The 13,938-nt window shown below is 31.0% G+C and overlaps 1 protein-coding gene across 1 annotated transcript; it reads left to right on the top strand.

Moving 5' to 3' along the window:
* Positions 1-1,504: 1,504 nt before the first annotated feature.
* LOC106773888 (WRKY transcription factor 22) lies at positions 1,505-3,128 on the top strand. The gene is made up of 3 exons (XM_014660650.2): positions 1,505-2,008; positions 2,150-2,260; positions 2,482-3,128. Exons 1-3 carry the CDS (start codon positions 1,608-1,610, stop codon positions 2,924-2,926), a joined length of 957 nt encoding a protein of 318 aa, XP_014516136.1. The 5' UTR covers positions 1,505-1,607; the 3' UTR covers positions 2,927-3,128.
* Positions 3,129-13,938: the final 10,810 nt, after the last annotated feature.

The following is a 13,938-nucleotide window of genomic DNA, read 5'->3' as shown; positions in this document are numbered from 1 at the left end:
ATACAAAATAGGTTATTCAATTATAACAAAATACACTCTGTAGTAAATTTATTGATTTATAAATAAATATGTTATTACTAATTTTTATTTAACACGATATAACTATTTTACTCTCAAACCACCAACAGTGAACACAAATTATATTCTAAAAACAGTTAAAATTAGACTATATTGATTATTTCAATGTCATCCTCTTATTGAAACTATTAAAATATATGAGATTTAATAATATTGTGAAAATTAAAAAATGTAACAAGTAAAGTAAAACAAACAATCAGAATCGTGAGAGTTATATAAATGTTAATCAATGACATGTAGAAATCGTGAGAGTTATATAAATGTTAATCAATGACATGTAGAATTCGCGTAGCTTAGATTAAAGGTATAAGATATTCACTCAACAATAAACTTTTGTATAATTTCTTATAATGTTGGTGAAAGTTTAGTTTGAAGATTTCTAATAACATGGTAAGAGAAGAAAAAAATAAAACAAAACAAAACCTGATGTATATTTCTTTTTATTCAGTCATTTTGTTTATCACAACTTTGGAGGTCACATATACTTAAATTTATTTTATATTATTAATTATATCAAATATTAGGGTCTATTCTAGTACTAGTCAGATTTGTTGAGATGAGCTTATCATATGATTTTGTATTCTGTGTTTTATGTAAGTGTGAATTTTATTTTAAAATCATATTTTTGGAGTGGAGTCAGAGTTAAAAATATTTTCTTGTCTTTAGTCTGAAATAAGATAAATGTTAAATAGTATTCTTAAAACATTTTGAATTATTTTTAATTAAAATCCTTCCCTTCAATAGTATGATTTTTGTTTCTCTTCCTTTCATTCTATCTGTTTTTTTTTTTCACTTTCATCTCAAGAAATTTTTACTACAATTTTGTCCTGTGTGAGCTGGCAACAGCATTCATATTTAATTATTTGTCTGCATATGAATTACTTTCAGTCACAGTCCCAAAGAGAAGAGATGCGTGCGGAACTGTGATTCTTTGCCATCATCCAAACCTAAAAGTCTCACCTCTACCTTTGACATTTCAAAATGTCAACCCAAGTAAATCAAAAACTAGTTCCATAATAAAACAATAATATAACAAAAAGAAGAAGAGAAAAAAAAAACACAAATCAGAAAGCACTTGAACCACCACACTTGGACATAAGATACCAAATTCCTCATCTATTATCTCTCTTTGGAATATATAGCTACCAGTTATTTTGTTTGACTGTATTATTGTTTTTTAAATGATGTTAATTAATAATCTTCTAACAATCAATTAATCAATTGTATGTATTAACTCACTTCTTCTTTGTTACAATAAATGTTACATTAATATGTTTTTTTTTTATATAAAATCCTAAATTAAAGAAAAACACTAATATGATGTTTTTTAAATTTGGAAAGAGATAAGGACTTATTTGTTTGTGAGTAGACTTTTGTTCAATGTCCACTTTCTCTTACTATCTATATATACATGTCTTTTCCTATTTATAGCATCTTATCTTTCTCTCGCTCAAAAAAAAAGTCAGCGCTTTTTTTTTTTCTTTGTCCTCTCTTAGTACCAGGCTTTTTCAGACCTTGTCTTTACTGTTATGGAACCAGATTGGGATCTCCACGCCCTCGTCAGAAGCTGCACCACCACTTCTTCTCCCGCCGCCGCCGCCACGACGACCGTATCCACCACCTCATCTGGTTTTGGGGCTTCTGCCCCACCTTCTACTTCCCGCAGCTTCTTCTCTGTTTACAACCCTGCTGTACAAGAAGGCCAAATTGTGTCCCCTTCGGAGAACCCCTATGGAGCAAGGCCTTCCATTGAAGAGCTTCACGAGCTTTGCAAGCCTTTCTTCATCAAACCACAGCCTCACACCTTCCAAGCTTCTTCTCCTCTTTCTTCCTTTTCTTATTCATCAGTGTCCAAATCACCTTGTATCCAGCAAGAACAGAAGCAGCCTCCCCAACCAGGTTCTGCCTCGACCCCAAAACAGAAAAAAAGGTTAATATGCCCTTTTTCTTCCTTTTTATAGAATTAGATTCTCCAATCAAGAAAGATTTTGAATTTATTTACCTCTTAAAAACCATGTCTTTGGTTCATTCATGACTTTGTCTAAAATGCATGTTTTCTTTTCAACCACAGGAAGAATCAGGTTAAGAAGGTTTGTGATGTGGCAGCTGAGAACCTCTCCTCAGACATATGGGCATGGAGGAAATATGGACAGAAACCCATCAAAGGGTCACCATATCCAAGGTTTACCTTAAAAAAGTTTAGTCTTTTTTAACAATAAAAGTCTAATGGAGTAGCTAATTCCTAGTCTAAAATAAGAAAAAGTTTTAAACTCAAACAAAACTCACAAATACAATTATATTTTCTTTGTTGTTAGATTTTGCCTTTTTTTAAAAGAAAGTCAAAAGGGGTAAATTTATGAACTTAAAAAAGCAACCAAACATTGTTTGTTGTGTGATTTACAGGGGATATTACAGATGTAGCAGCTCAAAAGGATGTTTAGCCAGAAAACAAGTGGAGAGGAACAAATCGGACCCAACAATGTTTGTAGTGACATACACTGGTGAACACAACCACCCTGCTCCTACTCATAAAAGCTCCCTTGCTGGCTCCACTCGCTACAAACCTCAGATTGGTGGAGACACAGCCACCACAAGACCTGTTTCTCCAGCGACCTCATCAGAGGTGGCACAGCACAGTACAAAGTCAGAGTGCACAGAAGAGGAGTTGGAAGATCTGATGAAAGATGATGATGAAGAAGCAAATGAATTTGACTTAACAGAATCAGTGGTATCAGATGATTTCTTTGAAGGGTTAGAGGAACTGACAGAGTCTCCCTTTACAGCTAGTAGTATCATTGATCGGTGGTCACTGACCAATAATGCTACCACTGCCGCTGGTGGTAGCTGAGTCACTCTTTTCATTGTAGAGAATAGCAACTTTTTTCTTTGAGGGGTAGAGGAACAGGTTAGTGCATTTTGGAGGAATCTTAACTAACAATTGCTTTGTGAGAGGGAGAAAAGTTCTTCCAAAGTATATAGTGAAAGTGTAGATTAAACATTCATAAAATTTGTTAGAGTTGATGATTGTTAGCCATACCTCTCTAAATTTGAAATCAATTTGTTTCCATAGTTTTTTTTTTTTTTTTTTTTTTTTTTTTTTTTTTTTTTTTGTCCATGTAATTTGATTAAGTTGGTAATTGGTATGATAAATATGGTAGCACTTTTGCATTGACTTTTCCTCCCAATGATGAGTATTGTGTGACTGTTATATAAAGGTACATAATTGTTGGGTAGTTATTCCTACTGAGGTATGCTCAACCACAAAAACCTTATGGGAAATATAAAACTGTATTCTTTACGCGGTTTTTAAAGTATCATTATTTATTTCTAGTATATAAAGAAACTTTATTATTAGATTTTATGAATGAAGAATGATATTTGCTAAATATAGAATAATGCAATGTTATAAAATCCTTTAGTTGTTTAAAATATACGTATAATTTCGTTAGATTATTAGAATGTATAACATAATCGTGTTATAATGTTGTTATATGTTGTAATAATTTTACATATATATATATATATATATATATATATATATATATATATATAAATGTATGTATATACTAGTTTTTAACATAATTGTATTTACTTGCAGTTAGTTTTGATTAGATCACTTAAGGATCGTTAAGAAATATTTTAGAGGTATTAAAATTTTCTGAATATATACAAATTTGAAAGGGTTAAATGCATAAAATTTAATAATCTATTTTAAAAATTATTTTATTTATATATTATTTTTTAATTAACACAAAAAATAATTTTTAAGTTTGATATTTCTGACTTTTTATGTTTGGTCTAGGTCAGACAATTGCGACGAACGTAAATCAATGTAAATTAATGTATTTAGTATATAAATTTATGGTTTGCTTTTTATTTTTTATATATTTTAAGCTAATATTTACCTCCTATGAAAGCATGGAAAATCTTTATACAATGTAAGAATATATTTCAAGGTTTAGAATATTCTAAGTAGTATGAGTATCTATAAATCTATAAAATATAAAATATAGAAAAATGGATAAAAAAAATACTAATAGGTATTAAAATATCTTATTTTATAAATTTGATACATGCTTTAATTGATAATGATAATAATTTATAAGTAAACAACCCCTTTTAGCTCAAAGTAACAAAATGATGAGGCATGGAGAATTGAAATTTAGTGAATTTATTGATTTCTTAATGTAATGTAGTGATTTTGGAGGAAAACAACAATGATGTAATTGAGCCATAACTCTTGGCACTGAGCATTGAAGGCAGAAAAGAAAGAACATGAATTTTGGCCTTCTAATTGAGCGGAATAGAATGTTGCTGAACCACATAAGAAAACCTTTCGCAAAAGGAAACTTGAAGCACTAAAGAAAGAGGCTAAGTTGCCACGGAAATCCTCTAAGAAAAGAAAACTCAAGTGCTGAATAAAGGGCTGACCATGAGAGGAAACCCTTATTGCTAAGCACTACAGATGAAGGTGAACATAGTCGAAAAATTTTATATATTTTGTATTTTGTTTTGTCAAATTTTATTAGTTTTTAAGATGAAATTAGAAAATAATCACAAGTTTTCATGAACATTAAGACAGAGACGGTTAATACAAGATCGTTTATGAATCTTTTATTTCGAATTTTAACAAAAAAAATATAAAAAAATAGTGTTTAGAAAAATTGACCGTATAAAATAACACATTAAACTCTATCTATGTTTAATCAAATATCCTAAATGCAAACATTTTGATAAACAGACTAGTATAAACTCTATAGTACATGAACCATACTAAATGGGTATAATAAAATGTCTAACATTTTAGATCCATAAGTACGAATAATACTTGTTGATTGTTGTGTTGTTTCTTTTTATTTATGCAGATCACATAAGAACAATGTTTTATTCAAGTTCTACGATAAATCAAAAGAATGTTAAGAGATACAAAAACATTTTAGAAATGTTTTTTCAAAGCTTTATGTCTGATCAATTTGTACAAGCTATTCAGTCCATCTTTACGAAAGAATAGTAGCATCTGACCTAGTACGAAAGGCTACATCACCTACTCCAAAATCAATGCTTCTAAGTAAAAAATCTTTTTTTGAAATTGCCTATATAAGAAATATAGCACATGAAAAAGAGAAAAACAAGAATTGCATATACTCTTATGCTGTCGAAATTGATCTCTTTCATTTGTGTCATCTAAGTTCTTTGAAAAGAAAATTCTTTGTAACAAGTCTTTTAGATAAACTTTGTATTGATCATATATCCTTTTCAAGAGAGATTTTATTTTACTTGTCTTATAAAAACACTTTGCTATTATGTATAATCAAGAATGATTTAAAATACTTGGTTATTTAACTCAGGTAGAGTTAAACGTGATCAGTTGGACTATTGTTTACCAGAAGTAGTTATATTCATTGTAAATGAGAAATGGTTAAACTCATTATAAACAAGGAGTGGTTAAACTCGTTATAATCTTTTCAAAGATCACTGAAACCTTTAAGACTGTTTAAAAAATTATTAGACATAACTCCATTGTAGTAAACTAGTATAAAAAACAAGTCGTCATTCTTGTTACCTTTTCACTGAATTTTTAAATGCTTTATAAAAATCCTTTAATTGTTCAACTCTATGTGTAGACTATTAAACCCGTGCAACAACAGCGTCTAACACTAAAATTGCGAAAATTTTTATGCTTCATTCAAACATTCTCTTTCTAGAGTTTACGTGTGATTTAAAAGAGTAGAATTTTTTTGTTATGAATTAATTTGTCTCAAATGAATATACACGAAAGATTATGTAGGGACTTAAACTATATATTTATGGGCAGTGAAGGAAAACATGAAAGATTTAATTTTAATTTACACATTTCTTAACAGTTTAAATGAGGCTTGGAGCAATAAAGTATTATGATGAGCATTTAAACTACCTAACTATTTTTAGACAATTTAAGCGTATTTATTTACAAAAAGCTCCAGTAATTATAAAAGAGTAAATTTTGAGTCATTAGAGATTTAATTTTCTCACTTGTATAGAGAGATTGATGTTTAGGAATTCTTCCATTGATTATTCATTAAAGTATTATGGCTATGCTTAACTCAATTCTCAATTAATTGAGATAAATGTAATTGAATTTACAATGATGTAATTATATATTTTTTTAGCATTCAATAGCGGTTGTTATTGTTTTTTCCTATGATTACTTGCTTGTTTTTGGGCCATCATCTAGTTACATGATTTTTTTTTTAATTCAATTATAATTATAAAATTTGATTGAATTGTGATGTGAAGAGAGCACCTAAGACTTTTTTTTGAAGAGATATAAGAGTTTTATTTTTTTTTAAAGCAAATAACTTAACATGTTAATTTAAGTGATTAACAGAGAAATAAAAAAGACTTAAATTCTTTCATTTAAGATTTATTCCTAAAATAGCTTTGTGAGTTATGGATAAGTAGATTGGATGGAAAATAGAACAATTTAATGTCAGGAATTTTAATAAAGTTAAACCTGATAATCCCATTTCATTATTTGTTAAAATCCAAAAGTTCAAGTTTCTTATTCTTTTTATTTATTTTATATGTAATTATTTTTTATATTTGGTTATTATGGTCTCTGTTTGAAAGTAAACCTTCTATCTAGCACTTTCGACTTCTAGTTGACGGAGTGAAAAATAAAAATATCAAACATATCCTCAAATATGATACAATTCTATTATTGATTCATGGTTAAACATAATAAAAAGTAAATAGTGCAATAATCTCAACAATAATAGTTGGTCAGTTTCAGCGGATCGATCGCATAGTGAATATCAAATGTTTTTATTGAAAAGTAATATGAATAATCTAAAATGACATGAAAAGATTGATCATGAATCGAATAAGAAGAAGAGCTATTAGTAACATATTGTTTTTTATCGAAAAAGACCGCGTGTCCTTTGAGATAGAATTGGAGGAAGATTCATTGTAAAACACTTTTCTATGTTTAAGTTAGTAAGAATACAAAATATATGAATATATAAAGTGAGTATGCATGAGAGAAATAGAGCCTATACTTTATGTGAGTGCATTATATATTTATAAGAAAGGTGAAGAAAAAATGTAAAGGTGGTAATGGATTGTGAAATAAAGTTAATTGGAAGAATATCCACTATTTGATTTATTATTTCCATACGTGCATCAATTATCGGATTTAATAAAATTTGTGATATATCATTTTCATAATTATATTTAGGCTATTTTTTTTATTAAATCCAATTTTTTGTTAAAACCAATCAATTAGATTCTTTTCGTTAAATTCTCCGCTTGTACATGCCACACATGTCAGTCTATAGTATTTTCTATTTTATTTTATTTTTAGTTTATTTTTTTGCCATGTGTCAAGTAATTGCAGTATACCATGGTAGTGACAGTATCACATGTAGTGTCAGTGCCACGTATCAGTGTTAGTGTCATGAATCAGGGTCGGTGTTGCATATTGAGTCAATAGGATCACATGATAATGTCTTGTCTTCAAATTAGTCTTTGCTATTAAACTTAATTATTAATTTGGTCTAATTTTATAGAGCGATAATTTATTCCATTTTAAAAAAAGTTACAATTCAATTGAGTCAAAATTTCAAATCTGAATTCAAAACATTGTCATGTAATATTGATACTAAAACTGACATTTTAACTTGATACTAACACTTTCATGTAGCACTAGTGCAGAAACGCTATTTAACGTCGGTTAATTTGGGCTTTTAACGTCACTTTCACATCCGACGTCTATACGGGTGACGTCTATGGGACGTTGCAATTTCTTAGAACCGACGTCCATATAAACGTTGGTTAACGATATCCACCGACGTCTATATAGACGTCTGCTTATACTCACACCGACGTCTGCTTATATATATTGAGGTTGAAAATGACACTAACCGACATTTATGTTCTTACAGACGTCAAACCAGACACTAACCGACGTCTAACAACGGCGTTGTGTTTTAGTGCAGTTTTGATCCAGACTTTCGGTAGCATTGTGTAACACTCTCCTCTCGCTAGTTTCCCCACAAAAAAGCTTGCGTCTTTCGAATCTTCTAAGACATTCAACCCAAAACCGAACCTGGGTCCATGACTACTTCCCATTATTCAACCGCAAAAGAAAAAAATTACGGTGACACGAGAACTAGACAAGGACCCAAGTTCCATTTTGGGTCGGAAGCCTTAGAAAACTCAAAAGATCGCCACTCTTCTTGTGAGGAAACTAGCAAAGGGAGAATGTTGCACTATGTTACCCAAAGAGAGGATCAAAACTGCACTAAAACACAACACAAAGAAAACAAATTTTAATCAGTTGAACGACAAGATAATCGATAAAAAACTAAAGAAAGTTTAAACGGTAAGCATAAAAAAAAACCACGCACCTGGGATGCAAGAGAGAAAAAGGAGAGGACGAAGACAATGACGGTATGGGAAACGACAATGCAATGCCGCAAGAGATAAAAAGTAGAGGTGGGCAAGTGAGTAAAAGAAGAGGAGAAGCAGAGAAAAAGGAGAAGCAGAGAAAAAGGAGAAGCAGAGAAAAAGGAGAAGAGATGAAGACGCGATCAGAAATTGAATGGCGAGAAGAGTCCGCGGTCTATTTAAAATGAAATGGGGCGTCGGTTGCTCCAGAAACCGACGTCTATAGACGTCGGTGTTTTAGGGGATCCAACGTCTATAGACGTCGGTGTCTCAAGGGATCCGACGTCTATTCCTGTCAGGGGTAGTTCACGTCGGTGCCCCTCCTAGTCGACGTCTAAAACCCTCGAATTTGGTGAAAATAATCAATTACAGGAACTTAGACGTTGCTTACGATCAGAACCGACGTCTAAATTGAAGAATTTTTGTCTTCCCGCCTTCCAAACAGGCCTTAGACGTCGCCGTTTGACTATGTGACGTCTAAGCGCTTGGGAATTAGGTGAACAATATTAATTGTAGCACAGTCGACGTCGAGTTTTCAGGTGATCCGACGTCTAAAGCTGAACCGGTTGACGTTTGATTTCCTGTCAGTGACTTGAGCGTCGGTGCCCTTTTCTAGCCGACGTCGAATTGACTGTCTTATCATATACCTCAGGGTCTTCAACGTCAGTTTACGGCAGGTGCGACGTCTATGATGTCATAGACGTCGCCTAACATCGAAACTGACGTCTAGTTTACTAATATATTTACGATAATGCCACCGTGCAGTAATAGACGTCGATTTTTCACGAAACTGACGTCTAATGGGTGACGTTAAACAACGTTTTTGCACTAGTGTAGCATGACAATAACATGACACGTGACATAAGAACTTAAAAAAAAAATAAAAAAATAAAAAATTTAAAATGTTACGAATTGATACGTTACATGTACAAAGACGACATTAATGGTTGCAACAAAAAACGGGACTTAATTAAAAATAAAGAAGGGGACCAAACTAAGTAATTGAAACAAAATATGACCAAATTATTATAAAATAATGGTGATAATAGAGAGAAAGAAAGAATAAAAAGAGAACATGGACTAATTTTGTATGTCTTATTATTATTAGGAAAAGAAATATTTTAATATAAATATTTAAACCTCATAAAGAGTAAAAAATGACATGAGTAATTGTAACAAATCAATCAATCATATGAGTAACTGCAAGAAATGAATGGACAAACCATTAGTTCGTAATACTCCACCTTGAGTGTTCATTAATCAGAGGACATGCCTAGTTAAAATCTTACTAGAAAAAAATCCTTTGGAATAAAATCCTAATGAAGGAAAAAAGTAAAACATTCTTTATTCTTCAACTCAATATTGTTCATCATATATTCTATTTATTTCCCTCAGGTAAACTCACATCATTAAGATGACAAAGTCTAATCTTGTGATCCATTTTCTCAAAAATTCTCCTTAATAAAGACTTTGTAAATAGATCTACCAGATTTTCCAATGAAAGAATCTCTTGGATCTCTACATCATCCTTTCAATTGAACGGTGCACTATTGTCTTCATATATATGACTATTGATTTCATTTTTCCCAAGGATAGACCACAACTTTGTCAAATATGTTGAATTATAGACCTTAATCAAACACATTCACGACTTACCTCATGTAATGCTAAATTTCTGCATTATTTGATGATGCTGTTATTATGGATTGTTTCATAGACTGCTATGAAGTCGTTGTGTTAACATATGAGAACACATATCATATTTTTGATAAACCATTATGAAGATCTAATCAATAAGCCACACCTACATAACTTATTAGATATGATTTTGAATCATTTGGATAAAATAAGCCCATTTCATAATACCCTTAAGGTAATGAAGTATATGTTTTATTTCAATTCAATGTCTTTTTGTAGGTGAAGAATTATATCTTGTTTACAAATTTGCAAAAAATGTTATATCAGGCGAACTATAATTAGTAAGATACATTAATGCTACTATAACACTAAGATATGATACTTCTCGACCAAAAATTTCTTCCTCCTTAGTAAAGACGTTGAAAATAGATATGCCAAATTTTCTCATGAACTAATATTTTGGATCTCTATATCACTCTTTCAATTGAACAATGCACTATTGTCTTCATATACAATTGTTGATTCGATTTTTCCTGAGGATAGACCATATGTTTGTCACACATGTTGAATTATAGACCTTAACCAGACACATTCATGACTTACCTCATGTAATGCTAAAATTCTGCATGATTTGATGGTATTGTTGTTATGGTTTGTCTCACAAACCGCCATGAAATCATTGTCGCAAGACATGTGAACAAATATCCTGTTTGTGATAAACCATTATGAAAAAGATTAAATCAATAAGCCACACCTGCATAACTTATTAGATCTTATTTTTAATCATTTGGATAAAATAAGCCCATATTCATAGTACCCTTAAGATAATAAAGTATATATTTTACTCCAGTTCAATGTCTTCTTGTGGGTGAAGAATTATATCTTGTTTAACAAATTTACAACAAAATGCTATATCAGGTTGAGTATAATTAGTAAGATACATTAATGATACTATATAACATAACATTAAGATATGGTACTTCTAGACTAAAAACTTTATTCATCCTTAGTAAAGACTTTTTAAATAAATATGCTAGATTTTTTCATGAACGAATTTTTTAAATCTTTATATTTTCAATTGAGCAATGCACTATATTATTTTCATATATAGTTGTTGATTCCATTTTTCCAAAGAATAGACAACAAGTTTGTTGTACATATTGAATTGTAGACCTTAAACAAACACATTCAAGACTTACCTCATGTAATGCTGAAATTCTGCATGATTTGGCGATGTTGTTGTTATGGTTTATTTTACAGACCGCCATGAAATCATTGTGCCAACACATGTGAACAAATATCATGTTTGTGATTCACCATTGTGAGAATCTAATAAGTAATTTTCACCTGCACAACCCTTTAGATCTTATTTTGAATAATTTGGATGAAATAAGCTCATATTCATAGTACCCTTAAGGTAATGAAGTGTATATTTTACTCCAGTTCAATGTCTTCTTATAGGTAAGAACTATATCTTGTTTAAAAAAGTTACAAAAAATGCTATATTAGGTCAAGTATAATTAGCAAGATACATTCATGCTCCTATAACACTAAGATATGATACATATAGACCAAAAATTTCTTCAATTGGTCTAAAAGGGTCTTTTTCAATATTTAACGACCTCATAAGCATTAGAGTGTATAAAAGATGTGACTTGTCCATATAAAACCTTTTAAACACTTTCATTATGTACAAAAAACCATCTTTATTTAAATACTCATTTTGTGATCCCTAACAAAAGTTTGTACTTCCAAGATCCTTCATCTTAAATTTTTTCTTTAAGCAATCAATTGCCCTCGGGAGCTCATTAGGAGTTTCACTAATGTTTATGTTATCTTCATAAACAACAATATGAAAAATTCATTTCCTGATCTTTTCATATGAATACAAGGACAAACACTCTTCTTTTAACAAGTTGATGGAAGCTGGCCAAGGTCTGGAATCAAGGTGAAGCAACTCCAAACAGCAAGCAAGCGTCAAACAGAGTGTTGTAGCGGACAATGATGTTGATGCAGTGGATATGGATGAATGCAGTGGTGTTTCTGTTTTGTGAAATGGAAGGAGTGTGTGTGCTATCCCCTCAGCTCAAAAGGCCTTCCCACTATGGAAGGAAGCTAGAGGAAAGGGTAGAGAAAGTGAAGAGAATTGGTGACTCAAGAGCAAAGGAAGCTGGAAATTCATTTTTGCAGCATAACACTCAAGCTCTAAAGTGGTTTTTACAAGGTAATAACCCTCTTATTTATAGAAGAAGAGGAGCCCTTAATCTGACCCAATTTCCCTCCAAAAGCAAAGGTAATTCAAACAAAAAAAAAACTAGCTGGCAGATGCATGTGTGCCTTGCTTCAAAACAGATCAGCAAAGACTCATGGGAAGCATGCTTCTTCCGTGTGGCTGGGCGGGAAAAGGGTTTTGGCTGGGCCAAAACCTGATCCAGATCCAATGTGCATCCAATTTCAATCCGAAAGTCAACCATTTGGAAGTCAACCATTCTTCTTTTGTTTTCTTTGATCCAAGGAGTCTTTGGTTGGATAATTCATGATGTCCTAGCTTTATTTAGATCCTACAAAACAAAGTAAAACATATTAAAAGATAATCCTTCTAAGACTTAGAGAAAGAAACTCAAGAAAGCTTTAGAAAGTCTTTCTTTAACTTCCCTTTCTTAGTCTTAGCTTGAGTTGCTACTCCTTTGAATGGTTTCCCTGATTAGGATTCCATCACAAGTACTCACTAAGATGGTTATACCACATACGTCCTAATTGCTTTAATCCATAATAGGAATCTATTCAATTTTATTGCATAATCATCTTTAGAATTTGTATTGTTAGGCAAATTAAATCTTCTAGGAAGTTTCATATAAATATCATTCTCAAGAGAAACGTATAAATAAGTTGTTACAACATCCATTAGATGTAAATACAAACTTTATGCAACTAGGCTAATCAAATATCAAAATGTTGTTGCATCCAATACTAACCTTCTTATGAAACTAGGCTAATCAAATATCACATTCTTATTTTGTTTTTACATGAAAAAACCACTTGTACCTAATGGGTTTTACAGCTTCAGGTGTGTGAACTGCAAGTCCAAAAACTTTTTGTTTAGCAAGCAAATCAAATATAGCTTCAACTACATCTTTCGATTTTGGCCAACCATTTCTTTGTTGACTTTCTTCAATGGTCATTTGTTCTTGATCATCATTTCTACTCATAACAATCATTGTTATATTGTATACAAAAGCATCATCAATGTTGACTACATTTTGGTTCCATATTATCTTATTTATAACATAATTTATTGAGATCTCATCATTTTCAATAATTTCAGGCACCTAAGGTTCTTTTGGAACCGAGTCATTAATTATGTCAAAAATCTTTTAGGATTTCCACCTTTTCAATTAGGTCATCTTGCCTTTTAGCTCATTTTCTCATTCGAGGATTTTATCTTTAGAACCAATTGACTTACCACACTTTATATGTGTTATAAATTAATATCAACTTTATTTGGAGCATTAACAACTAGTATATGTGATTTATTTATTGTTTTTGAGTTAGTAAAAACATCTGGTAATTGATTGACTAATATTGTAAATGAATTATCCTTTGAACTTCTAGTTCAGATTCGTTTCTACGAGGATAAAGATGAGATAATGATAATTCATTCCAACCAATATCTGTTAGCAAAATGGTGAAGATGAAGTTTTGTTGATGCCCAAATCAAGTCAAGATATAACAAGATTCATGAAGATCCTTTGAAGAATTATTTTTGTTAATAAAAGCTTTTGTAATAATTGTAGT

The sequence above is a fragment of the Vigna radiata genome, chromosome 9, assembly GCF_000741045.1.
Source record: "Vigna radiata var. radiata cultivar VC1973A chromosome 9, Vradiata_ver6, whole genome shotgun sequence".
NCBI lineage: Eukaryota > Viridiplantae > Streptophyta > Magnoliopsida > Fabales > Fabaceae > Vigna > Vigna radiata.
Note: the sequence above shows the minus strand (reverse complement) of the source record. Positions and strands in the feature narration are given on the sequence as shown.